Source organism: Aedes aegypti, chromosome 3 (genome assembly GCF_002204515.2).
Source record: "Aedes aegypti strain LVP_AGWG chromosome 3, AaegL5.0 Primary Assembly, whole genome shotgun sequence".
NCBI lineage: Eukaryota > Metazoa > Arthropoda > Insecta > Diptera > Culicidae > Aedes > Aedes aegypti.
This window is the reverse complement of record NC_035109.1, coordinates 1,893,937-1,919,973: the sequence shown is the minus strand read 5'-3', so window position 1 is coordinate 1,919,973 and position 26,037 is coordinate 1,893,937. Positions and strand designations below refer to the sequence as shown.

Below are 26,037 nucleotides of genomic sequence, written 5' to 3'. Positions count from 1 at the left end.
AGCAGAGTAGAAAAGCTTATGTAACTCGCACTACCGATCACCAGTATCGGCAGTTAGAATTCCTATCAGTTGAATAAAACCAGTTGAACAGTGCACATCTGATCCCATATCGCTCGTAATAAGTGTCCGAGTACCCCCAGTGCAGTAAAAATCACCTACCACTAGAAATTCGTCGCGTTTTCGTTTTCGGTGCTAAAACCACATCCACTTTACTTCGCGAGTGAATCACGAATCCGGAGAACCAGCTCCGAACAACGGCAATGGGAATTATAAGGCGTGCAATGAAATTTGTAAAAGTTCAATATATATAATAATTTTCTCAATTATGGCTATCATTTCAACGGTATGAAATTCATATTAGCCTTCTGAAACAGGTTTTTATAGATTTTTCAATGCTTCATAAAGGAAAATTTATGAAATTCGTTAATTAATTTGCCTGAGTGTAGGTATAACCTGTGGCATCAAACTACTACTATGGGTTACCTGTGGCAAATATTCCTGGAATTTCATTCAGGAGTCTGATGAAATCTAATAGAAAATATTAATTACGTTTGTTAAAAGAATAACAACTTAATTTTTAACAAAAAGCATTTTATTAACTTTTCATAATCATATTTCTACCAGTCAATATCAATCTGCAAGCCCAGAGAACTGAGCTGCGACACTTAAAACGTATGAAAAACCGCTTACACACGATCCACAGTGGAGCTGAAAATAACGATTTGGCTTTGTTGCAACTTATCCTACTGACTTTTTGATCTATTACAGCTGCTGGGTGAACTGGCTTAAAATAAAGTTCAGTTATTGTGATTCGATGACGTATGGCGATCCGTTGGATAAATCAGCCTAACCGTGCACGCGCCCTGTTCCCTAGATGGCATCGTACGAATCGGGATCCGGTTGCCGTCGCTCGACACGACATCCATTCTGCAGGAAGCGAGCTCCGTCCTGTAAGCAAGCAATGATGCCCTTGGATTACTGAAAGGCAAAACACTGTCATTTAAAAGCTTACCCGCACAAGCCCTGGCAAATCCTTCCAGAAGTCCAAGTTCGGTATGACTTCGATACCGCGAGCTCCTAAGTACATGAAACGGACAATGGAACCGATCGTGAAATAGGTGAAGGTGCCAATCAGGAATAGGATCAGCAGCACTCCTCCCGTGCTGGGTTTGCTAATCTCTTCGATCGTTATCGGACACGCGTAGGGAGAGAACAAGATCAGACTCTGAAAGTATCAAATTTATGGAAAATCATCTCAATGCAAAAATAATTTGAAATATATTACGGTTTCGTTGCCAGCACTTAGATGAGCTTTGTCCAGATCAACATAGAGGTAAGATTGGTCGTGTTTCAAGCACAGGAGTTGAATCGATGTAACTCTGAAATGCAAATAATATAGTTATCAATCTTTATTGAATTATTTAGAGACTTGATCACTATTTTATTGCAAGTCTCTGAAAAGTCACAATTTTTAATGGTAATTCTCTAACGGTATCTTGATTAGGTTGCTTTTTAAAGTCACTTTTTTTTCCTTGCATTGAATCGTGGTGCCAACTTCTAGAAGCGCCAGAGAAACCTTAATAGACACTTTCTCGACTATTCCACATGTTCTTTAGTAATTTCTTCTGAGATTTATCGAAGAAAAGGTTCGAGAATTCATCTAGTTATATCCCTAAATCTTTTTTTGTGGCTATTATTTTACCGATTTCCCCATAAGTTACTCCAGCGATTTTTCAAGGGATGTACTTGATCCTCGGGCTGCTTGATGGGCTGCAAAACGGTGAGTCGACAACAAGGAAGGAGCGTTCAACACAGCTCTGGTCCTCACAAGTTCCTACCTCACGCTTCCACGGGTCAAACGATGACAAAGACCGCCAGCTAAGGGTTGCGTACTTAGCTGGTAGTGCAGCCTGGGCACTGTTGTCCTTCTGACATCAGCTAGATTGAGGAGGTACGTCTCGAGCGTCTGTTCACCAGGAGGTGCGGCTCAAACAGCGTCTGTTCTGGTATCCAGCGGCTGAGCAAGAAATGCTGAATCGCGCACAGCTAAATCCAAGGTGGTAGCCCCATCAGCGCGATCGTCCTAGTGTTAGTTGGGACGTTAAACAGAGCTGGCACGATGGCGCTCCGGCGAGACAGGAGTGTTGGCGTAGGCCCAATAAGCCACCCGTAAAAAACCTTATTGCGAATAACATAGGAGATAATACGACCCGGAACAATCGGCAAAGACCCACGCGACGAAATAAGGATTACGATTGGAAACTTGGAACATGGAACTGCAAGTCACTTGGTTTCGCAGGTTGCGACAGGATAATCTATGACGAACTACATCCCCGTAACTTCGATATCGTAGCGCTGCAGGAACTTTGTTGGACTGGACAGAAGGTGTGGAAAAGCGGGCATCGAGCGGCTACCTTCTACCAAAGCTGTGGCACCACAAATGAGCTAGGAACTGGCTTCATAGTGTTGGGCAAGATGCGACAACGCGTTATCGGGTGGCAGCCGATCAACGCAAGGATGTGCAAGATGAGGATAAAAGGCCGTTTCTTCAACTACAGCATCATCAACGTACACTGCCCACACGAAGGGAGACCCGACGACGAGAAGGAGACGTTTTACGCGCAGCTGGAGCAGATTTATGACGGATGCTCGCCGCGTGACGTGAAAATCGTTGTTGGCGACATGAACGCACAGGTAGGACGAGAGGAGATGTACAGACCGGTGATCGGGCGGAACAGTCTGCACGCCGTATCTAACGACAACGGCCAACGATGCGTCAACTTTGCAGCCTCTCGTGGTATGGTAGTCCGAAGCACCTTCTTCCCCCGTAAAGATATCCATAAGACCACCTGGAGATCACCCGATAACCTAACCGAGAACCAAATCGATCACGTTCTAATCGACGGAAAATTCTTCTCTGACATTACCAATGTTCGCACATACCGCAGTGCGAATATAGATTCGGATCACTACCTAGTTGCTATATGCATGCGCTCAAAACTTTCGACGGTGACAAACTCGCGTCGAAGCCGAACGCCGCGGCTTAACATCGAGCGGCTACGGGACTCAGAAGTAGCCCAAGAATACGCGCAGCAGTTGGAAGTGGCCCTACCAACGGAAGAGCAGCTCGGCGCCGCCACTCTTGAAGATGGCTGGAGGCACATAAGATCCGCCATAGGTAGCACCGCAACAGCAGCACTAGGTCCAGCGGCCCCGAATCAGAGAAATGACTGGTACGACGGCGAATGCGAGCAGTTGAAGAATGAGAAGAATGCAGCATGGGCGAGAATGCTGCAACACCGCACGAGAGCGAACGAGGCACGGTATAAACAGGCGCGGAACAGACAAAACTCGATCTTCCGAAGAAAAAAGCGCCATCAAGAAGAACGAGATCGCGAAGCGATGGAAGAGCTGTTCCGCGCTAAAGACACACGGAAGTTCTACGAGAAGCTTAACCGTTCGCGCAAAGGCTTTGTGCCACAAGCCGACATGTGTAGAGACTTTGACGGAAATCTTCTCACGAACGAACGTGAGGTGGTCGAAAGGTGGCGGCAGCACTACGATGAGCACCTTAATGGTGATGTGGCCAGTAGCGGAGGTGGCACGGAAATAACTTTGGGAGCACGCGCGGACGACGAAAGACTTCCGCCTCCAGATCTCCAAGAGGTAGAAACGGAGATTAGACGGTTGAAAAACAACAAAGCCGCTGGAGTGGACCAACTTCCTAGCGAGTTGCTAAAATACGGTGGTGATGCACTGGCAAGAGCGCTGCACTGGGTTATTTCCAAGATTTGGGAGGAGGAAGTATTGCCGGAGGAGTGGATGGAAGGTGTCGTGTGTCCCATCTACAAAAAGGGCGACAAGTTGGATTGCGCCAATTATCGTGCAATCACAATTTTGAGCGCCGCCTACAAGGTACTCTCCCAAATTCTATGCCGCCGTCTATCACCAATTGCTAGAGAATTCGTTGGACAATATCAGGCAGGATTTATGGGCGAACGAGCAACAACGGACCAGATATTCGCCATCCGCCAGGTGTTGCAGAAATGCCGCGAATACAATGTACCCACACATCATTTATTCATCGATTTTAAATCGGCCTATGATACAATCGATCGAGAACAGCTATGGCAGATTATGCACGAATACGGTTTCCCGGACAAACTGATAAGATTGATCAAGGCGACGATGGAGCGAGTGATGTGCGTAGTCCGAGTATCAGGGACACTCTCGAGTCCCTTCGAATCTCGCAGAGGGTTACGGCAAGGTGATGGCCTTTCGTGTTTACTGTTCAACATTGCTTTAGAGGGTGTGATAAGAAGAGCGGGGATAGACACGAGTGGCACGATTTTCAGAAAGTCCGTTCAGTTACTTGGTTTCGCCGACGACATTGATATCGTAGCACGGAACTTTGAGACGATGGCGGATACGTACATCCGACTAAGGGCTGAAGCTAGGCGAATCGGACTGAACATCAATGTGTCAAAGACGAAGTACATGATAGCGAGGGGCTCAAGAGAAGACACGGCACGCCCCCCACCTCGAGTTCATATTGACGGTGATGAAATCGAGGTTGTCGAAGAATTCGTGTACTTGGGCTCACTGGTGACCGCCGACAACGACACCAGCAGAGAAATCCAGAGACGCATCGTTGCTGGAAATCGTGCCTACTTTGGACTCCGCAGAACGCTCCGATCGAGCAAAGTTCGCCATCGCACGAAGTTGACCATCTACAAGACGCTGATTAGACCGGTACTCCTCTATGGGCACGAAACATGGACCCTACGTGCAGAGGATCAACGCGCCCTTGGTGTTTTCGAACGGAAGGTGTTGCGGACCATCTACGGCGGAGTGCAGATGGAAGACGGAACGTGGAGAAGGCGGATGAACCATGAATTGCACCAGCTGCTGGGAGAACCAACCATTGTCCACCTCGCAAAAATTGGGAGGCTGCGGTGGGCCGGGCATGTCACCAGAATGTCGGATACCAACCCGGTGAAAATGGTTCTCGAAAACAATCCGACCGGCACAAGACGACGTGGTGCGCAGCGAGCAAGATGGGTCGATCAAGTTGAGGACGATCTGCGGACCCTTCGCAGAATGCGTGGCTGGCAACGGGCAGCCATGGACCGAGTCGAATGGAGACGTCTCCTACGTACAGCAGAGGCCACCCAGGCCTTAGCCTGACTGGTAAGGTAAGTACTTGATCCTCGCGCTGATCTGTTATTTATAATACTAGTGAAAAACCTCGCTCAACCTTAAGAAAAACACCGTAGTTGTTCTGACGGCGGCAAATTTGCTCTCAAGAAATCTTGGAATACTTCAATGCTTTAACCTCGAGTAATTTCCAAAGGAACTACTCTGAAAACTTTCTCAGAGATTATGCCAGAATTTCCTACATATATTTTCCCACTAATCATTCCACCGATTTCTCCAGTTGAAGAAGAATTTTCACACCGTCTTTTTCAATCATTCTTGTTGGCATTTTCATATGAATTGAACTACGGGTTTCCCAGCAATTGCTCCAATTTTTTAGTGTGCATTCAAAGAACTTCTTCAATGAATTTTCCAAAAACTTCAACTTGGGATTCCTCTAGAAGTTCCTCCAGAAAATTCTCTAAGAATTTCTCAAGCATTTTATACAAGGATTACTCCCGCAGTTCCTACAAACAATTGTAGAGTAATTTCTCAATGCATTCTTTAAAAATTCATTTAGGCCTTCACAGCAGTAAATGCAGAAGTTATTATCAATATTTACTTAGCTATTTACAAAGGAAATCCGTCCAAGATATTTACACGAGTCCAAAAGTGTTTCTAGAGATCCCTACAGAAGTTAATCGATTACTTCTTTAGAATTTACAGAAGTTTGATCAGAGATTACTTTAAGTTTTCATTGAGAAATACTTCTCGGATTTCATCAATAATTTCTGCAAAATGTCTGTTAGGTATTAATTATATTGAATCACCCTATCGGTCACTCAATTGAAACCATGTTCAACCCTTTCTCACCTATGTGATTTTTACCTCACCTTATCACTCTTATCTGCTGATGAGCTAGATCAGGATCGTCCGAAAAGGCCTAAAAGATTCGGCGAGTCTCGTTTCCCTACACACAGTCTCTGTACTGATCCTATACACACTAAAAAAATATTCGCGAGCTCTGCATTTCAAATTGCTGAATTCTCTCGGCATCTAGACTGTTTGCTGATAAATCAGCTAAAAACTAATCGTAACCGACTTTCGGGAATCTATAAAACTGATATCTCGGTTAACTTGGTTTTTAAAACCGTATATCGGCATCTCCGCATGCCGAGCACCAACGTTTACTACCTTTTCACCGAATTCAGTTATCCAAAATGCCGAAAGATCGGTTTATCAATAAGATTACTGAGATTCTCAGTTTTTTGTTCAACCGCCATATTGTTTTGCTTGCTAACGTAAACATTCACCGGTCTTATGTTTATCATACAAAATTGTGAACATTCTGTGATTTTATAGCGAGACCATGGAAAATTCTAAAACGGAATTATAGCGCCTTGCACAAAATTAATCGTTAGTACATTTTTTGCTTTTATTTCATTACTCAAAGTCGGCAATAACTTGTTTTTTCTGTTACATCCGGAACAGGCAATTCAATTAGATACGAAAGTATACACACTTAAATTAGAATGCCGAATCTCGGCTAATTTTAACCGAGATCCGCACAGCCGAGAAGTCGGCAAACAAATTGCCAGGGATCTCAGCAAATAAAAGCCGAGTCAGGGTGTCTACTCGTTCACCGAAATTAAATTCCCTGATATTTCCAGGTTTTTCCAGGTTATACAAAATAATTCCCGGTTCAAATACTCTAATACTCTAATATTATACGGTTTAAACAAACTAATGACAAATTTTAAATGTTTTTGATTTAATAGATTTAATAACTTCTAGACATTTTTTAAGCATGCTGAAGGTATTATTAAGTTTTATTCAAATGAATTGTATTTGCCACTGATGGTGTCTTTTATTTCGTTTGTAAGAGCTCTGTTCATCATCGTGAACTGAACGAAACTTTCAAGTGCATCTGTATACTTCTTTTAGAAAGTAGTTTAAGTAACAATATTTTGAAATAAAACAAATTTTACCGATGTATTCGCCGCAAGTAATTATACAATTTTAACCTGCAAACAAGCAAAATTCTTTAGACTATCTTAAATTGCTTAAATCGTGTTAATGGTTGTGTTTTTTTTTTTTTTTTTTTTTGTTATAAAAGTTATCTACAACATATTTGATTCCTATCTAAATTAATACAAATAATCCGTAAACACGGATATCAAGCACCCGGTTAATCGCTTCCAATCTGTATAACATTTAAATGTGATTGTTTAAATAAATGATGAATTAATTAAATTAATCATAATTGTAACGTAATTCAAAATTTAAAGTTGTTCAAATTCCAGATTATATTTCGAGAATCGTTCTTTTTCTTTAATCCAATTAAATCCAATTATTTTAAAGAATGTACATAGAGCAGGGCTGGTAGCGGCTCAATATCTCGAAAAAAGGAAATTTAAAAACCTTTTTTCTGAAAAAAGAGACTAAATAGAAACCGAAAAGAGATCAAACTGTAATCAAAACATAAAACGAAACCTAACAAGAACCAGCAGAAAAGAGTGTGATAACACCGGACATTTCTCTGAGAATATTTATAAAACTTTTTTTTTAATTTCTCGTGGCATAACGACAAACAATTTCTTCATGTTAGATGGATAGATAAATATCTTGAATTGAGAGATTTTTCTGTAGGTGTTCATTTAGTGATTATTTCCCAAAAAAAAACTCTCCAGGCGCGAGTGGACGTGTTTCGAACCAGCTGCCACGATTTGTCTCGTTTTTGCGTACTATTTTCATTCGGCTGGCAACTAAGTATTCCAAACCTTCAAGAATATGAACGTACTTCGAACTTGAAGCCCATTATAATAAAGGATTTTGCGTACCACGAATGGCGCAGTTTCACCGGAGGAACGTATTTCAAACACGAAAGCTTTCGGATTGCAATGCATTGTCAATGGTGCAAAGCAAAAGCACCCAACGTATGTTTTGTGGCCAACGAATGTTCAGAAGCCATCCAGAAGAAGTCGCCGTCAAAGGATATGTGAACAGCCCCCAAAGCGATGTTTGCAACTAATACGATCGTAATGCGACACCTGATTCAGAAGCAGCTCAGCTCATCGAACTGAATCCGACGGGAGGAGAACCGATGAGACCGCATCTGCTGGCGTTCAACGATTTGCTCAGGCAGATGAAGACGGCTAGAGCGAAGGTTGGCGAAGCTGACCTGGTAGAACATGGGACGTCAAGACCGAAATGACAAATTTCGAAAGGGCAGCTTTTTCCGGTGACAAAACGTTGGAATCACGAAGCTACAAGCTTGAAATACTTCCCCGGACGTTGTTTTTGAGTTTATTTGGATTAAGCTGAGTATAATTTTTAATTTCTTTATTTCTATAATTTTACGGTAAGATACTTTAATAACACTATATATGATATATTACTATATATTGGGTATTGGGGAGGGGTAGCCTAAGGGAGTTAATTGAACTGTTGACTGGATGAAAGTGCGTGGGGTCGCCAGCCTTTTGTCATGAGAAAACAGCCTTAGTGTTGTCTTCCAAAGGTCTTCAAAGATATTAACTAGCCCTGCTACAACAAACCATCAGGTAGATCATACCATCCCGGTATGATTCTGCAGCCATAGGTAATCCTTGCGCTGATGGTGGCTAAATAATCATCATCATCATTTCCCAATAAAAAACTCTCCAAGAATTTTCCTAAGGAATTCTTCATAAAAAATGTTTTGGATATCTCAAAATAAAAATGCCACAAAAATACCTCAGGGCTTCCATCAGGAATTCCTTCATATACTATTACAGATATTTTCCAAGAAATCCTTTAGTCCTCCAGGATTATTTCAAAATAGATTCTCCAATCGATTTTTCTAGAACATCCTCCAAGATTCTCGTTTAATCCATGTTGTAATATTCTTCCTGTAACTTATCCAGATGTCTTTAAGGTTTTCTCAGAATTTTCTAGAAGATTGTACTTCAGAATTTCTTCAAGATTTGAACTAGAAACTTTTCTAAGGATATCTTCAGGAATAACTCCAGAGATTGTCTATAAGATTTCTCTGAGTATTCCTCCAAAAATACTAGGAGATTTCTCACGGAAGTTCAGATTTCTTCATGGAAGCATTCTTCCAGGAGTTTTCCATATTTTTCTCCAAAGAACAGCTAATGGAATTTTCCAGGACGCTGAGAAATTATTGAAAAATAATTCGTGACGTATTCCCAAAGCAAATCTTAGGGTAACTTCTGTTAAAACTTGTGTATGTTCTTAAGTCATCCTTGATGAATAAGGATTTCAAGAAGGACTCACTCTCACAGAAGATTTTCAAGATTATTGCTAAGGTGATTGGAAAAAAATCAATTGAATCTCTGAATCATGTCTCTTTGAAGGAACTTCTGGAAAACATAGGACGAAATCCTAAAAAATTGTGTAGGAATGATCGGACGATTTCTTTAAAAAAAAATGCTGTAGTGTTAACTGATGTGAAATCTTAAATAAACTTTTAAATTGGGATTTTTTTAGAAATTCATAGAAAAATGTTTGGAAGAAATCCTTGGATGAAATGGTTGATTCTACAGAGGCTCGGAGGTCAAGGAATTATTCGAAATGTTCTTAATGGATTCACTCGCATAACCCCTCGAGGTATTTTTGGAACAATTCTTTGGAATAACCGTAGATGAAATGGCGTAGAATTTTTCGTCAGAATTTCACCAACAACTCTGGAATTAACCTTTGCGGGTTTTCTTGAAAGAAGTGGAAATGTTAAGATCTTAGAGTTACAATTGAAAAAAGTTAAAACTTAAGTGAAAAAATATCTGGAGGAAGTCCTAGGAAAGTCTTTGGAAAATTATTCAAAGTAATCTCTGAGAAAATTACTGGAAGTAGTAACGTTGAAGTGCTCAAGGATTTCCTGAAGCAAATTCTGGAAAAAATCCTGTAAGCATCGATTGAAAAATTGCTGAAAGAATTGGTAGATGAATTTCTTGACGGATTTCTAGAGAGATCTCTATATTAGTTCCGGATATTATTATTCCAGATAGAACCTCTGAAGAAACCACTAGGATAATTCCTGAAGCTGTTCTCGAGAAATGTGAGAAGACATTTTGCATAATAATTATCTGCACTTAAGGTAAGGAAAAAAGTAACTTAAGAAACCATTAAAATAGAGGCTCCATAGATCTTTTATCAAAAAAAAATTGAAGATCTGCATAAAAATGGTCTCTAAAAAGGACCTTGCTACCAGCCCTAAATATGTTAATTCTTTACCGATAAAGTATGGGGATATTGACAAAAACAAAATTTCTTTGGTAAGTTGATAAAATTTCATACTCAGAAGGAGCCTCACTGAATAGCTTAAATAGCGGCGCATCCGATTTTTTTTTCGATTAAATATATTTTTCTGGCAAATGATGGTAGCTCTGGGTTTTGACGCATAAAAAACCTTAATCGTGAACAAATTATATCATGATTTACTGCCCCAACATCCCTGATTGTGATCGAAATTCCCTGAGAATTCCAGGTTTTTTCCAGGTTGGATAAAATTCCCTGATAATTCCAGGTTTTCCAGGTTTTTCCAAGTAGTAGACACCCTGGAGTAACAGTAAATCGGGCTTCGTTGCTAAGCAACCGGAAAATTGTTAGCTGAGTCTCGGTTAAAATCGGGAAACCGAGATTCGCACAGCCGAGCTCGTGAAAAAAATCTAAGTGTGTAGATGCATCGTTTCAAGAATATGAAATGACATATTAACAAACAACATTCTTCTGAATTACCGAAGACGAATAATATGCTAGGATACTTACAGTAACTAAGAAAAGATTGTTTTGATTTTTTGCTGACATTTCAGTTTTGAAAATACCGAGATTGTCAGTTTATATCAGTAATTGAATATTTAAACGCAAACCGAGTTTATCAGTTTCAACTAGTAAACCGAGATCAATGCCGAGCGGTCGGCTGTTTCAGAAAGCCGAGCCGAGCAGTCTCGGTTTCAGAAAGCCGAGCTTCGGCATTTAATTCTAAGTGTGTACCCTATATATAGCCAGAAATCTGTTAGAGTTAGTCAAATATTGCTGTGTGCATTTGAAATGCAAATATCAAATCTCGCATAACTTGTGATCTCGCCCTAAAAGCCATTAATAACCGAGTGTGTAGCTTGTTGTTTCCGAGTAAACGAATGGATTTACACGTTATTTAACAATGCTACGATGAAGAGGAGATCCTCTTCTATCTCCCAGTGGTGAAAGTTTCCATCCTGGTCCATTCATTTGTTTTGAAACAAGGAGCTACACACTCGGTTACCAATGGCTTTTAGGGCGAGATCACAGGTTGTGCGAGAAATGCGGGAACACCAAACGCGGTAAGATTTTTCACAAGTAAAGCGAAGTATGCACTTCAACAGAAAGCATTTTTCTTTGATCGCAGTACGCAGTTGAAAAGAAATGTCAATTCAAATGGCGCTCACTGTAGGAAATTTCTCGACCATTTCTTGGGCATAAATTTTTACTTTTCTTGAGCGGAACAGCATACTTAGCTTAAGGCGAAGTCAAAGATAGCTTTTCTTTGCTAGGTTGGCGGTGATATGGATCACGGTTGCTAAGTGTCCTTTGATTAGCTTGTGTTACCGCATTTGGAACGCATTTCAACAAGATTTGCACGTCAAACGCAAACAGCAATATAAACCACAAACCAAGAACTATCTACCATGTTATTCCGTAAAAATAAAACAGTGAGCCAATAAATCGAAAGTTAAGTTCAAACCCCAGTTCGCCGCGTTAAGTGTTAAGGCCGGTTTGCTACTGACAAGAAAAGGAATCGCCTATCTCGATGCGTGGAAAATTTCTCCCAAGAAATGGTCAAGAAAATCACTTTTTTCTAATCGCAGTACGCAGTTGAGAAGAAATGTCACTTCAAAGGGGGCTCTCTGTAGGAAATTTCTTGACCCTTTCAGTCAAAGAATTTCTTTACTTTTCTTGAGCGAAACAGCATACTTAGCTTTAGTCGCAAATCCGAACATAAAAGTTGGTCCTCCTTGCGCGCGTGAATTTCGTGAGGAAATCATCTTGTTTCTGATAGAAAAACGAGGAATTTGTATGGTTCTATTGCACAACATCAAAAATAGGCAGCGACATGGATTCAGACTAAAACAGCTAAATTTTCACATATTTTCATCGCTATCAAAAAGCGATGCAAATGTTCATTTTACCTGCACTATGTGGGTAAAATGAACATCGGTTGGTGGTAAAATGAACACCACGCAAAAAACGTGAGCAAAACAAATATTTCTGAAAATTTTCATTTCCCCACCGCAAATACATCCATTGATGATTGTAACCGTGGTCGGATGGGTTGTGTCGGGCAAAGTTGGTTCATCTCCTTCGCCTAAAATCGGCTTTGTCCACATCTGCAGCATCACTTCCCTCGAAGATCAATTGGCACGCTTTTGGGAGCTTGAATCATGTCAATCCAATAGCAAACTTTTCGGCGAAGAAACTTGGTGTGAGGCACATTTTTCTGCTACCACCGTTCAGGATCAAACAGGACGATTTGTTGTCCAGCTTCCGAAAAGATCAGCAGTTCTCTCAACTCTGGGCGATTCTAGAGAAATTGTCACTCGTCGTGTTCTCGCTTTGGAAAGGCGCCTGAACGCTAATCCACAGCTGAAGCAGGCGTATTCGGACCTCATTGAGGAGTAACATCAACTGGGTGTACTGCTATGAATATTGAACATCTTAAGGTCTTCAGAACATACTGAAGTTGTGAGCATATCTTCGTTAAAGTTTATACAAATGTTTCCGAGCTTGTTGATTGATCTATGGGGACGTCCATAAGCCACGTGGACATTTATGGGGTGAGGGGGGGTTTGGCCGATGACCACGGTCCATACATATTTTGAAATTTTTGTATGGACAAATAATCACGAGGGTGAGAGGGGGGGCTGGTATCCCTTGAAAAAATGGCCACGTGGTTAATGGACAGCCCCTATGCACTTTAAACCACCTTGTTGATAAGATTTACAATATCTACTGGATCTACTGGTACTGTTCACCACTCGTTTTCAACATCTGATATCGCTGAATATCTAAGGACATCTGCAAAGCTTTTGAAATGTGATTAGGATGTTTATTCTTCTTTCTGGCGTTACGTCCCAATAGTGACAGAACCTGTTTCTCAGCTTAGTGTTGCTATGAGAACTTTCACAGTTATTTACTGGGATCTTTCTTTGCCTATTGATTTATTTTGCATTCGTTCATTGTGTGGCAAGTACTAATAGGGGAAGATCCCCTTGTACCGGATAGCACCTAATAACGGAAACTGTCAAAACATTGAGAAATTATGGTCCAATCAAGATTGTATATTCGAAGAAAATGAAACTATTTTGAAGAATATTGTTTGCGTAGAACAACACATCCTTGAATCAATGTATTTTGTACTATATTTGAACGAAACCCTAAGCTTGGTTTTGTTGAATAAATGCGCGTTTAGCGTTGGACACCTTCATTCGGATATTCAAAGGTTTCCACTTCTTCCTGGATCTTTTTCTTGACATAATGTTGTATTTTTTCAATCTAATAGCACAAACAAATAGATACAACTTTATTATCCATCACGCCTTAACAGTCTTATAAAGTGAACGTAGTCTTGACTGAATTAGCTTTTGTTTATAATACAGAATATGCCAGACATAGAATATATAAATTATATTTTTAATGGTAATCAACTTCTCAAAGTATTTTTTCCATTTCCTGTTCAATAATAATTGTAACCTATTATAACAGTGAAGTGAATCTTTATTCTGTAAAATAACGATATCTTCAAGTTTTAGTTTGAATTTATCAGCTAAATCACATTTTACATGTTCCACAGATTAATACAGGTTCATCTTTGCTACATTTTGTACATACAAATAATTGACACGCAGCACATTTAATCCTGGTTTTTATGTCAGATTTAAGGCATTCACACCTTTTTCGTTTGATACTAGGGGTCAGCAGAGTTAACACGGTATGTTGTTTTGTATTACATTTTTTTGCAAATTGCCACTATTGCATTCGAAACATGATTACTGCAAAAATGTTGATGCAAATTGAGCAATTATATGTAATCTTTCGCTGCAAACAGGAAGAAAATTGTTCTTCAATTCTGAGTAATACTCTTGAATCGGTTTCTTCAAAAATGATTCCATGTTAGCCTTCAGTTTTGCCATCAAGAATCTTTCCAACAACCTTTCTTCGACTTGCTGTGCTACTAGCTTACTACATAAGTCTTTAAGGAATAGTGATCGCCATTAGGAATTCCACTTGTGATACTGAGGATATTTACGACGGAATATGCAACTGGCATTTAAGCAAGCAATACTCAAGAATTCCATTGCAATTTTTTTCGTTTAAACTTGAGTTTTTCTTACGCAATTTGTGGACCTTGAAATAAAATCGCCTGTGTCCACTGCTCCCTTGATAGAATTATAATGAAGAACTACAGCGGGCTTCTTATCTTGTTCCTTCATCTGGATTTGGTTGGTGGTAAGTATGACCACTGGCTTCTTCTTCTTTTCATCAACATATGTTAAACTGCATACACCATGGGTTCCTTCCAATATCGAATTGGGCTCTCGGCCTTTTACTGTTTCCGGAGGAAGCTCTTTTCTATTATTTCTCATTGTCCCAGTAAGCATCGTTCTTTTCTTCCATAAGTCGTTTGCCAAATCAAGGGATGTAAAAAAAATATTGGTTGTAACCTCTCTCCACTTATTTGTAAATGGTTCCACCAAATCATTCACTACTCGTCTTCCTAGTCCTTGCTTAGGTTTTTCTGATTTTTTCCAGTGTATACTTGGAAGTTCGAGATATACTGGCAATCAATGCAAGCGCAACACCAAACTTTGATCCCATACTTTCCTGGCTTTGATGGCATATATCCACGAAATAGTACATGTCCTAATAATGTAAATAAAAATAAAAATATATCATTACCAATTTTGCTTGAAATTCAAGGCGAAATTGATTAGGAGGAGTTAGAGTTCTTATTAGCTCTAAGCTAGCGTATCGCCTTAGAAAAAAAGACGTAACGTCTAGAATATTTGTTAATTTTGAACATAGTCACGCGAATATTAACGATATGAGCGCCACTTGTGGACCGTTATTTTGCTGTACAAAAAATGAGGGTTACATATGTGTGTTTGATTGTTGTCAAAATGATTTTTTTTTTTATTTCTTTATTAGTATCATTCCAAACATTACATTCATTATTTCTTATATCTAGGTGTTCTGTGTTATTAGACCACACTATCATCCTAATTTGGTAAAACAAATATTTTGTTAACAACATATTACATTTCATTTGCCGTAGCAGTTCAGTTTTTTTACAGGTGAGTTGATTTCACCTGCTTATAAGAGAAAAAAAAACGTTTTTAATATACTTAACCTAACTTAACCTAAACATATAACGCAATAATCGTGGCAATAGAAGATTGTAACGATTTTTGCATGAAATTATTAATGATTGTATTTGACATTTGTTCCAATGTTTCAACATTGGATATCCTATGTAACTCATTGGTACTATACCAGGGAGGAAGCCTCAGAATCATTTTCAAAATTTTATTTTGAATTCTCTGCAGAGCTTTCTTCCTGGTATTACAACAGCTAGTCCATATTGGTACAGCATACAACATGGCTGGCCTGAAAATTTGTTTGAATATCAAAAGCTTGTTCTTAAGACAAAATTTTGATTTTCTATTAATAAGGGGATAGAGACATTTTACATATTTGTTACATTTGGCTTGAATGCCCTCAATGTGATTTTTGAAAGTTAAATTCTTATCTAGCATGAGCCCTAGATACTCAACTTCATCTGACCAATTTATTGGAACCCCTCTCATCGTGACAACATGTCTACTTGAAGGTTTCAAATAAAGAGCTTTTGGTTTATGTGGGAATATTATTAGTTGAGTTTTGGAAGCATTAGGAGAAATCTTCCACTTTTGCAAGTATGAAGAAAAAATATCCAAACTTTTTTGCAATCGACTACAGATGACACGCAGGCTTCGACCTTTGGCGGAGAGGCCTGTGTCATCCGCAAACAAAGATTTTTGACATCCCTGAGGTAACTCAGGTAAGTCAGATGTGAAAATATTGTATAATATTGGTCCCAAAATGCTGCCTTGAGGAACACCAGCTCTTACAGGAAGTCTTTCAGATCTGGAGTTCTGATAATTAACCTGAAATGTACGATTTGACAGATAACTTTGAATTATTCTAACAATGTATGTTGGAAAATTAAAGTTTTTCAATTTTACAATCAACCCTTCATGCCAAACACTGTCGAATGCTTTTTCTTTTTTAGAAGAGCAAGACCAGTAGAGTAGCCTTCAGATTTGTTGTAACGGATCAAATTTGTTACACGTAAAAGTTGATGAGTGGTCGAATGTCCATGGCGCAATCCGATCTGTTCATTGGCAAAAATTGAATTTTCGTTGATGTGGGCCATCATTCTGTTCAAAATAACCTTTTCAAAAAGTTTACTAATGGAGGAAAGCAAACTGATTGGACGATAGCTAGAAGCTTCTGCAGGATTTTTGTCTGGTTTTAAAATTGGAACAACCTTAGCATTTTTCCATTTGTCAGGAAAATATGCTAATTGAAAACATTTGTTAAATATATCAACTAAAAATGATAACCTACTTTCTGGAAGTTTCTTGATGAGGATGTAGAAAATTCCATCATCGCCAGGAGCTTTCATATTTTTGAATTTTTTAATAATAGTTCTCACTTCTTCCAAATCAGTCTCGCAGGCAATTTCGAAAACGTTCTCTTGATTGAGAATATTTTCGAAGTCCTGAGTAACTTGATTTTCAATTGGACTAGTGAGTCCTAAATTAAAATTGTGCGCACTTTCAAACTGCATAGCAAGTTTTTGAGCTTTTTCGCAATTAGTTAGTAATAATTTGTTTTCCTCTTTCAATGCCGGTATAGGCTTCTGAGGTTTTTTCAAGATTTTAGATAATTTCCAAAAGGGCTTAGAGCCGGGGTCCAATTGAGAAATTTTATTTTCAAAATTTTTGTTTCTTAAATCTGCAAAACGTTTCTTGATTTCTTTCTGCAAATCCTGCCATATAATTTTCATAGCAGGATCACGAGTGCGTTGAAATTGCCTTCTCCTCACGTTTTTAAGACGGATCAAAAGTTTAAGATCATCGTCTATAATCACGGATTCAAATTTTACTCCACATTTTGGAATTGCAATGTTCCTGGCTTCAACAATGGAATTTGTTAAAGTTTCAAGAGCATTGTCAATATCAATTTTAGTTTCTAAAGAAATGTTAACATCAAGATTAGAGTCAACATACGTTTCATATATATTCCAGTCGGCTCGTAAATAATTCAGGGTGTCTACTCATTTACAGAAATGAAATTCCCTGAGTTTTCCAGGTTTTCCAGGTTTAAAAAAAAATCTGGGTTAAAGAAATTCCCCAAAACATACGAATAGTTAATTAAAGACGATTAAAAACCTTTTTTTTTTTTCAAATGAAAGGTATGTTCGAAAATAAAATTATCTAGAAAAAAAAAAGATTATTTTTGTTGTTTACCACGAAAATCAAGAATGTTTATCCAGTGATCTGAAAGGGCCTTACTCATAATCTTTCTCTTAAAATGTGATTCAGATGTATGGACTTCATTGACGTACGCACAATATTTTTTTCTGGAGAGCGTTTTGCTTTTTTTTTCTTTGGGGAAATCAAGACTGATAGTATGATCGTATTAGAAATAATTACATTAGACACCTAGAAGTGTCTAAAAAAGAGACTATACATATATTGTGAATAATAAGAGATACCTAACAGGAAGCACGAGATGAGAGTTTAAAAAAATAATTCTTCCGAAAAAAATGTTTTATACCTTCATTAATCCAATCTGGATTTTTTCTAATTTCTCATTTCCGTTTAGAGTATCTTCACAAACTCATACAGTAATTCCTCCATTTTTCTATTTGAAGAATTTTCATTGAAATCTTTATATATTTTCTAGTCATTTATCCAAATTTCAAGCAAAATTTTTAGATTGTTTTGAAAAAAAAAATGAATTTCGAAAGAAAATCATGGAGTAATTTTGTCTGAGTTCTAAGTACGACTTTCTTGAATTCCTTCGAGGATGTATGAAAGACCTCCTAAATATTTGATTTTTTTCATTAATGACACTTTACACCAGAAGGGTGCATTCGTGTCAAGGAAAAAGAAACCTTCTTAAAATATAAACAAATATTATCTCCAAATAATGATCTACAAGACGTTTTGAAGAAAATAATTGAAGTAGTTGGTTCGAATCCCTGAACCTTGAATAAAGTTTTAAAAAATCTATGGAGATTGTAAAATTTTACAGAAAAATATCAGAGAAATGTTTGAACCACAGCAACAATATTTTGATGATATGCTGGAGACATTCCAAGAAAAACATCTGGAGGAACTTAATGAGAAATCCAAGAAAAAAAAATATCGAGGAGTTCTTTGAAAAGTTTATAATAGACATCATCGAATAATGCCTGAAGAATTTTTGAGCAATTCCTGAAAGTAATCGAGAATAAATATTTGAAAAAATCCTTATGAAAATGCCTGGAATAAATGAAAAAATCGGCTTAGGAATTATTGTAGGTTTTTGTGGAAAAGTGTCGAAACGAATAAACTTTTGTGGAAGCGTTAGAGCGCTCTAAGATTTTTGGACCAAATCCTAAAGAAATTCCTCTAATCATCCATTGAAAGATCGCAGGTAGCATCCCTGAAGAAATTTATGAAGGTATTCAAAAAGGAATCATTGGAGAAATTACTAGGAATCCTGAAGCAGTCTGAAGATCTGAGAAAAATATCATTAAGAACTTGTGGAATAGTCGCCTAATAGGTTTTGTAGGTTTCTCTGGAGCCTCTAGAATTTTGCACCAGGTGCTTATTTATTTTGTATAATATCCAAAAAAAACCATTTTGTATTTTTTTTTTCAAGTTTTCAACTTATCAACTGCTCATGAACGACACCCAACTGAAACTGTACTTGCCTTTACTAATTTGGCAACCTTAAGTCCTTGTCTAAACATGTTTTATACTGATTAATTAGAAATCGTTAAAATGACTGAACATGTCAACTAGCGTTTTGATAGCGGCGCAGCCGACAAAATTTATGGTTGAGGACATTTTTTGACACAGAACTTACATATTCTACTATCTATTACTGTTTCAAAATAATTTCCCTGAGTGTAGCCGAAATTCCCTGAGAATTCCAGGTTTTTCCAGGTTGAATAAAATTCCCTGAGAATTCCAGGTTTTCCAGGTTTTTCCAGGTAGTAGACACCCTGTAATTGAAAGTGGAGCTGATAGGATTGAGAATCGCTTCATGCGATATTTGAAATGTAACAGGGACATGATCAGAATCAAAATCTTGTCAAAATGATTGTTGAAAAGCATTTCTCCCCAATGAATAAGCATAACAAGGGCTCTTGAGCCTTTTTCATAAACATTGATGTTTTTATACATACATATATATATATATATATATATATATATATATATATATATATATATATATATATATATATATATATATATATATATAAGTTAAGCGCGGATCTTCGCCATCACACTTGACTGGCAAAACATGCGCTTCCACGGACCCAGCGCCGACATGCACGCAGACACCGAAGTCAGCAACATTCTTCAAGAATGAAACCGGAGACAACGGACGACCGATGGAACCGACCAGAGTGAACAACGTGACCGGAGGCCCATCGTCAGTAGGTGCAAGGTTAACAGTTTTAGGGAAGAAGGCAGGCCAGCTAGGGTTTTAAGATTGAATAAACCGGCAGTCCGTTCGTGGCAGTCTGTTCGTGTAGTTCTAAGTTGTGTAGTGATATTAATTTTTTTTAAAAAGACTTCCCTGATGTGGTAACTTTTAACTTATATATATATACACATATATATGCCCTGTTCTAATGTTTATCCAGAAATTTTTTTATAACTTACCACGAAATGCGCAAAGTATCTCATCAACTGTCAATTTTTTTCCAGGATTATACATCCGAATACAACGTTCCACAAATTCACTGTAAATGGATTTGATCGGCTCCATTTTATTCTTAGGTTTTTCAAACCTGCGCTGCCTTGTACTGCGGTCATCAAATCGCCAATGGTTGTAGATTGCTTGAAATCGCTCCCGTGACATGACCATACCATAAAACTGTGCACTCCACAAATCATCACTGTCCCACATAAGTGACACATTAAGATTGTGCTAGTGCAGTCTACCAGCTGCGATTATAATGGCCAAGAAAGCCTCCATTTCTACCCCGGATACAACTTTCCAACTCATCCCTTGTTGTTGTAAAATTCTTTTTGCTCGCAAATTCGTATATTTGACCATTTGATCTATGTTTTTTCGAAAAAAAATAATTGAAGATATCCTTTGCACTCGTCGCATCTTGAGCCTCTTGTGACAAACCGTGGTTTTTGTTGTCGAATTCACTGATTTGATGGTTTTCTTTTGGCTTCTTGACCCACTCAATATTATTTCTTCCACAAAACACATTTCCATTTCCGGTGCTCGATCCACTACTGAACTCAATATTTTCAGAATATTCGGATCCCGACAATGTGGCGTCGTTTGAAACCTCATCGAGATCATCCTCAACACTTTCTTCATCGCTTGAATTCATTTGCGGTTACAGTTTTCAAAACTTATAAAGTTATTTCAAATTCAACGATATGTCGGCACAGACCGCGAGTCACATACACCGAACAATGAGCCTATGCATACTATTGAAAGCTTGGCTTTTACTGTCCGTCCTGTGAAAGAGAGCGAGACATCACCAACACAAGGCGCACAGCATCAACAGAATTCATGGAACGTACAGAGGCAATGTCATATATAACAGGTCCGGCTCTTAATATGTGTTTGCTTGTATTAGTCATGAAAAAGATGTAAACAAAACGATCAGCTGACAGTGACGACAAGGCTGCGAAAAATTTTGTTCGCAGCTTTCTCAACGTGACGACAACTTCGGCTACTTCGTGAACTTACGGCTTGCCGAAGTTGGCATTGCACAACTACCACTTCAAAGCTGATGTTATCACAAATACTAATTTGATATTCGCCCGCGCCTCTAAATACCCCACATCGGAGCAGAGGTTGGTTGGTTAACACGCCTACCTAAAACTAGCCAGAAAAAAATACAATTTCTTTCTTCAGTGCACGCTACAACAAATTGACACAGTCGTCTTGTTTTCACCACATCATTACCTGTAAATTATATGGTGGAAACAAGACGACTGTGTCAATTTGTTGTAGCGTGTATTCAAGAAAAAATTTGTATTTTTTCTGACGACGTATTTTTTACGAGACGTTTCGGAACAGATGATCGCTCAGTAATGGGTACAATTAGCCAGATCTACAAAGTATTTAGTGCATTAACTTTAACTATGACACGATTAAGACAGTAAAAAATACTATGTCATGGTTAAAAACTTGCAGCAGGCCAGAATCTCACCAAGAATCACTCGATTGTCAAGCGCGAACGCTTACCGCATGACTACCGACTCAGAACAAAAAATGCACATAAAAACGCTCACGAATAGTAAATTAAAAAAAAACATGTTCATAGTTCTCATTACTTCAATGATCATGTCAGTGCAAAACTAAATCAATCGAAATTCTAACATCTTATGAAAATTTGAATCACTCTTCATGTTCGGTGCGCATTAGACTGATGCAAATTTTGAAGTTTTTGCTCCCCTATGCTTGAACGATGTCAATTATGATGAAAATGATCCTCCCAAAATTTGAAGTGATTCGGAAGAAATTTGGTTGTGCACACGCTATTTGAAGTTTATATGGAAATTACTATGGAAAAGGCAAATCTTTTGTGTTCAATCCTCTAACTGCTCGTCATAATAATATATGGAAAAGTGAACACACTCATCTCATGTGAAAACTTCCCAGCTACAACTTTGCCGAAGACCACATTTCGATGGGACGTAAGGATAATTTGTTATTTTTTATTACAAAGTGTAAATCATGCTGAGATGATCATTCAATTACTTTCAGAGCAACACTGCTTTTTTGCTATAGAACATAGTAGCCTGGATTACTTTGATCTATTCTTTCCGCCAGGAGCACCACTGTTGCCTGCCGAACAGTTAGTGAAGCATGCTACATGCAAACCAACTTTATGATGATGAATAACAATTTATCCTGAGGTCCAATCAAAAAGTGGTCTTCGGCAAAGTTGTAGCTGGGAAGATTTCACATTAGAAGAATTTGTTCACTTTTCCATAAAATATCATGACGAAGAGATAGAGGGCTGAACACAAAAGATTTGCATTGTTCATAGTAATCTCCATATAAACTTCAAATGGCGTGTGCACAGTCAAATTTCTTCCGAATCACTTCAAACTTTGGGAGGATGCTATTTACCATAATATAAATCGTTTAAGCATAGGGGAGCAAATATTTCAAAATTTGCATCACTCTAGTGCGCATACACAACTGTACACTCAGGCAAATGGATTATAGAAATACATAGGAACCATTTATTAAAATTCGGTTTTATGAAACCAAAATTCGAAAACAAAAATGTTTTTGCGGCAACCTGGAATCGAACTCCGTGTCAGTACCCTTGAATATCCGTATGTCAATTCAAAAGCTTTGCAGATGTCTCTAGAGCACTATTTCTCAACCTTTTTAACGGCGAAAAAACAGCTCACTGTGAGGTGTCCGTTTCTGCGTGCTTTTTACACGGTCGGCGGTCCGCGGACCCCCTGTTGAGAAGTATGGCTCTAGAGGAACTGTAAGAATAAATGTTGTAAACAAGCGACAAACAGTAGGGTCAGTGTTCCCTTAGTGGACAGTCCCCTATAGTCGCACTAGTGGCTTTTTACGGCCGTTTTGCTATAAATCTTTTCAAAATATTTTTTGACATGAAGGTCAGGAGCTATTTATCTAAGTACTATTGATACACAGCTTGATTTTGTTCAATAAATGATCGAAATAATTAGTTTTGCTTAAAATTTGAGCTCCCTTGCGCCTATAGTAAACCTATTGTTCCTATAGTAGCACTACCGAGAGAAATTATTTTTTATTATACGAAATAATTAATGAATTACGAACTTTTTTTACATCAAACGAAAGCTTTTGATCCACACTTTGAAGGAAAAATATAAAAGCTTTGCAAAAATACGGTTTTGATTAGTATTTTGCCAACGCCGTGACGCTAGTGCTACTATAGGAACAGAAATTAGAAATAGTGCTACTATAGGCACATGTATTCCTATAGTGGCACAAGCGATAATAAATACAAACATATGAGTTTTCGTAGTTTTCATATTTTTCCCACAAAACCAAGATAAAAAGCTTTCAGATGATGTAAAAATAATGACGCTAGTGTAATTTTTTGATTTTATACGAATATTTGTTCTTAGCTATGCGGCTATTGGTACATCGACCCTACCAGAGATATTTTTTAAAACTTTAACGGAGATTGGTGATCAAGTATGGATATATTATAAACATTTTTTTCGAATAATGAGTTAAGCTGTATAAATAAATCAATGCCCACAGCTTCAGTATGTTCTGAAGACCTTAAGATGTTCAATATTCATAGCAGTACATTTTCCGAGTCATATAAAGCCTTATGGAATTGGGTGAGTATAAACTGTAGTAGATTTGATAGATCAAAATGACCTGAACTCCAGGTTAATTTGGATGACTTCCAATATCCAATATCTTGTCAAAATTTGTGAACACGTCTGTTAAGGCTAAATGAGTGCTGTAAACGACTAAAAGTGAACATCACTCGCTTAAAATAATTTATGAACCTGTGTAGATTATGGTCAAAACTTCAGAATGTTTTGGAGGCCTTAGCATTATTCTAGGTTAATTTTATTTTTTCTTAATGTCCTGCAGCATCATAACTTATTACAAATAACGGGTCTATTAACTTTTTGTATGAAAACATTTCGTTTCCAAACGATAAATGAGTTCTAAGAGGAAGTTTATGTGATTTTTACCCTACCTGACCCAGAGATGTGCTGGAATAACTTTGTCCACAATACTCTGAATCTATACTTTCCCCTTACTCACGAAACTACAAATATTAGTGAATCAATCCTCAAAATTTCACTGAAAAATATGGAGTTATGCTCAAATACGAGCAATTTGAATTTTGGTTGTCAGCCCCGTAGCCTACGGGTTAATAGCTGCTTTGACACTACTTCATCAATCCTCAAGAGGGATGATCAGTTGTGACTTCGGGTAGCTAGAGTCTTTTTCAGACTGTACCGTGGCGGGCGTCGGTACCGTTGTTCACAACGGAAAGTCTTTGGCGCACTTTAACGATCACAAGGTAGTGGTCCGAACCAATGTTTGCGCCGCGATAGGTTCTGACGTCGATAATGTCCGATAAGTGTCTTCCATCAATCAAAACGTGGTCGATTTGCGATTCAGTCTGTTGAGGTGATCTCCAGGTGTACCGATACGGGAGACTGGAAGTAGATACTACATATGACCATATTCGTGGAGGCGTCGAAATCAACGAGAGTGAGCGCTGAACTTCCCTATAATAGGTCTGAATTTCTCCTCCTGACCATCCTAAGGATCCGCAGCACTTTTTCATTGAGCCTGCCCTCATCGCCCGCCCACGTAGGAGCAAGCGTCAAGGTTGAATGATCAAACACTAATCTTAAGGACTCTTCAGACGCCAAACCATGATGCGGGGGGACAACGCCAATACAAGCGTGAAGGGCGAAGTGATAAAAGTAAAATTTACATTTGTTCCGGTCTTACTGGAGGTAGTTTCCACAAAATTTTCCGAAGCAAATTCTGGAGAAATTCCACCTTAAACCTATATCTTAGAAAAATCTCTGGACGAATCACTGAAAAAAATTCTAGAGGGATATCTAAAAGTATTACAAAAAAAACTCTGGGGAATAATTCGTGAAGCTCTCTCTCGAGGAATCTGGGAAATCTTGAAAAATAATCGCCTAAAAATCGCTAAAAGAGAAAACGAATAAAAATGACTTTAAAAATCATTTTGATTATAAAAGAAACTTTCGAAAACTTTAAAATACCTAGTTCCTAAAAAAAGACTTGCCACCAGCTCTGAAATACTTATTATTCAAAACTTACTTTGCATTCATTTTGTAGACCAAAAACTGTTGCCCTCCGCCGTCCGTGTGGAAACTGCTGTCCTTAATTGTCCCCAGCTTTTCATACGTTTGGCTTGCATTGTTGAACCTGCACAGCTAAAAACAAAAGTCGCTTATCGTTATTTGATCAATTCCACAGAGATAACGCTTAGAAGAATTACCGAATAGCCGTCCCCGGAACTGCACTTTTTGCCTTCGCTCGGGAGTTCTTTGATGTCCTGGCACGGGTGAAAGTAGTATTTGTCCTGCGTTTTCGGATCCGCCGTGTTCAGATAGTTTTCCACCTTGGTGAGCACCTGGCTGATGTCGATTCCCTGGCCATTTTCGTACTCGCACCGACACGGATTCAACTGACGGCATTGACCGGATGCTGCCGCTGCTAATCGCCATCCACTGCCGGAAGCTAGAAGGAAAATCCCGAATAACGCTACCACCAAGTGATTAGTCATCTTTGCTCATTGCGTGTTGCGTTTCCGAAGAAAGTAAATCACTATCTTTATCACTAAATAACTAGAATGATTTCGACTAAAATGACGATGCGATGCGAACGATCAAAAAAGAGATGATGTACGTTTTTGTTTTTGTTTTCGTTATTGGATTTGAGAGATGGGGAGCTTTTTTTGTCACACCAAAATGAGTGCCCCCAACCCCCCCAACAGACAAGTGAGTGCCTCGAGTTACCGAGTTCGCTACCCGAGCAAAAACCGATGCACGGTTAAGGCCGTCATTCATTTTGGCAGCCATGTTGACTTGTCAGGTA

At 38.5% G+C, this 26,037-nt stretch overlaps 1 protein-coding gene across 1 annotated transcript; it reads right to left on the bottom strand.

Annotated features, from left to right (window-relative positions):
- Positions 1-738: 738 nt before the first annotated feature.
- LOC5568552 (cation-dependent mannose-6-phosphate receptor) lies at positions 739-25,876 on the bottom strand. The gene is made up of 5 exons (XM_001652330.2): positions 25,439-25,876; positions 25,258-25,373; positions 1,286-1,379; positions 1,013-1,225; positions 739-948 (listed from the first exon to the last, which is right to left on the bottom strand). The coding sequence occupies exons 1-5, from the start codon at positions 25,724-25,726 to the stop codon at positions 871-873; spliced, it is 789 nt and encodes a 262-aa protein (XP_001652380.1). The 5' UTR covers positions 25,727-25,876; the 3' UTR covers positions 739-870.
- Between the last annotated feature and the right edge of the window lie 161 nt (positions 25,877-26,037).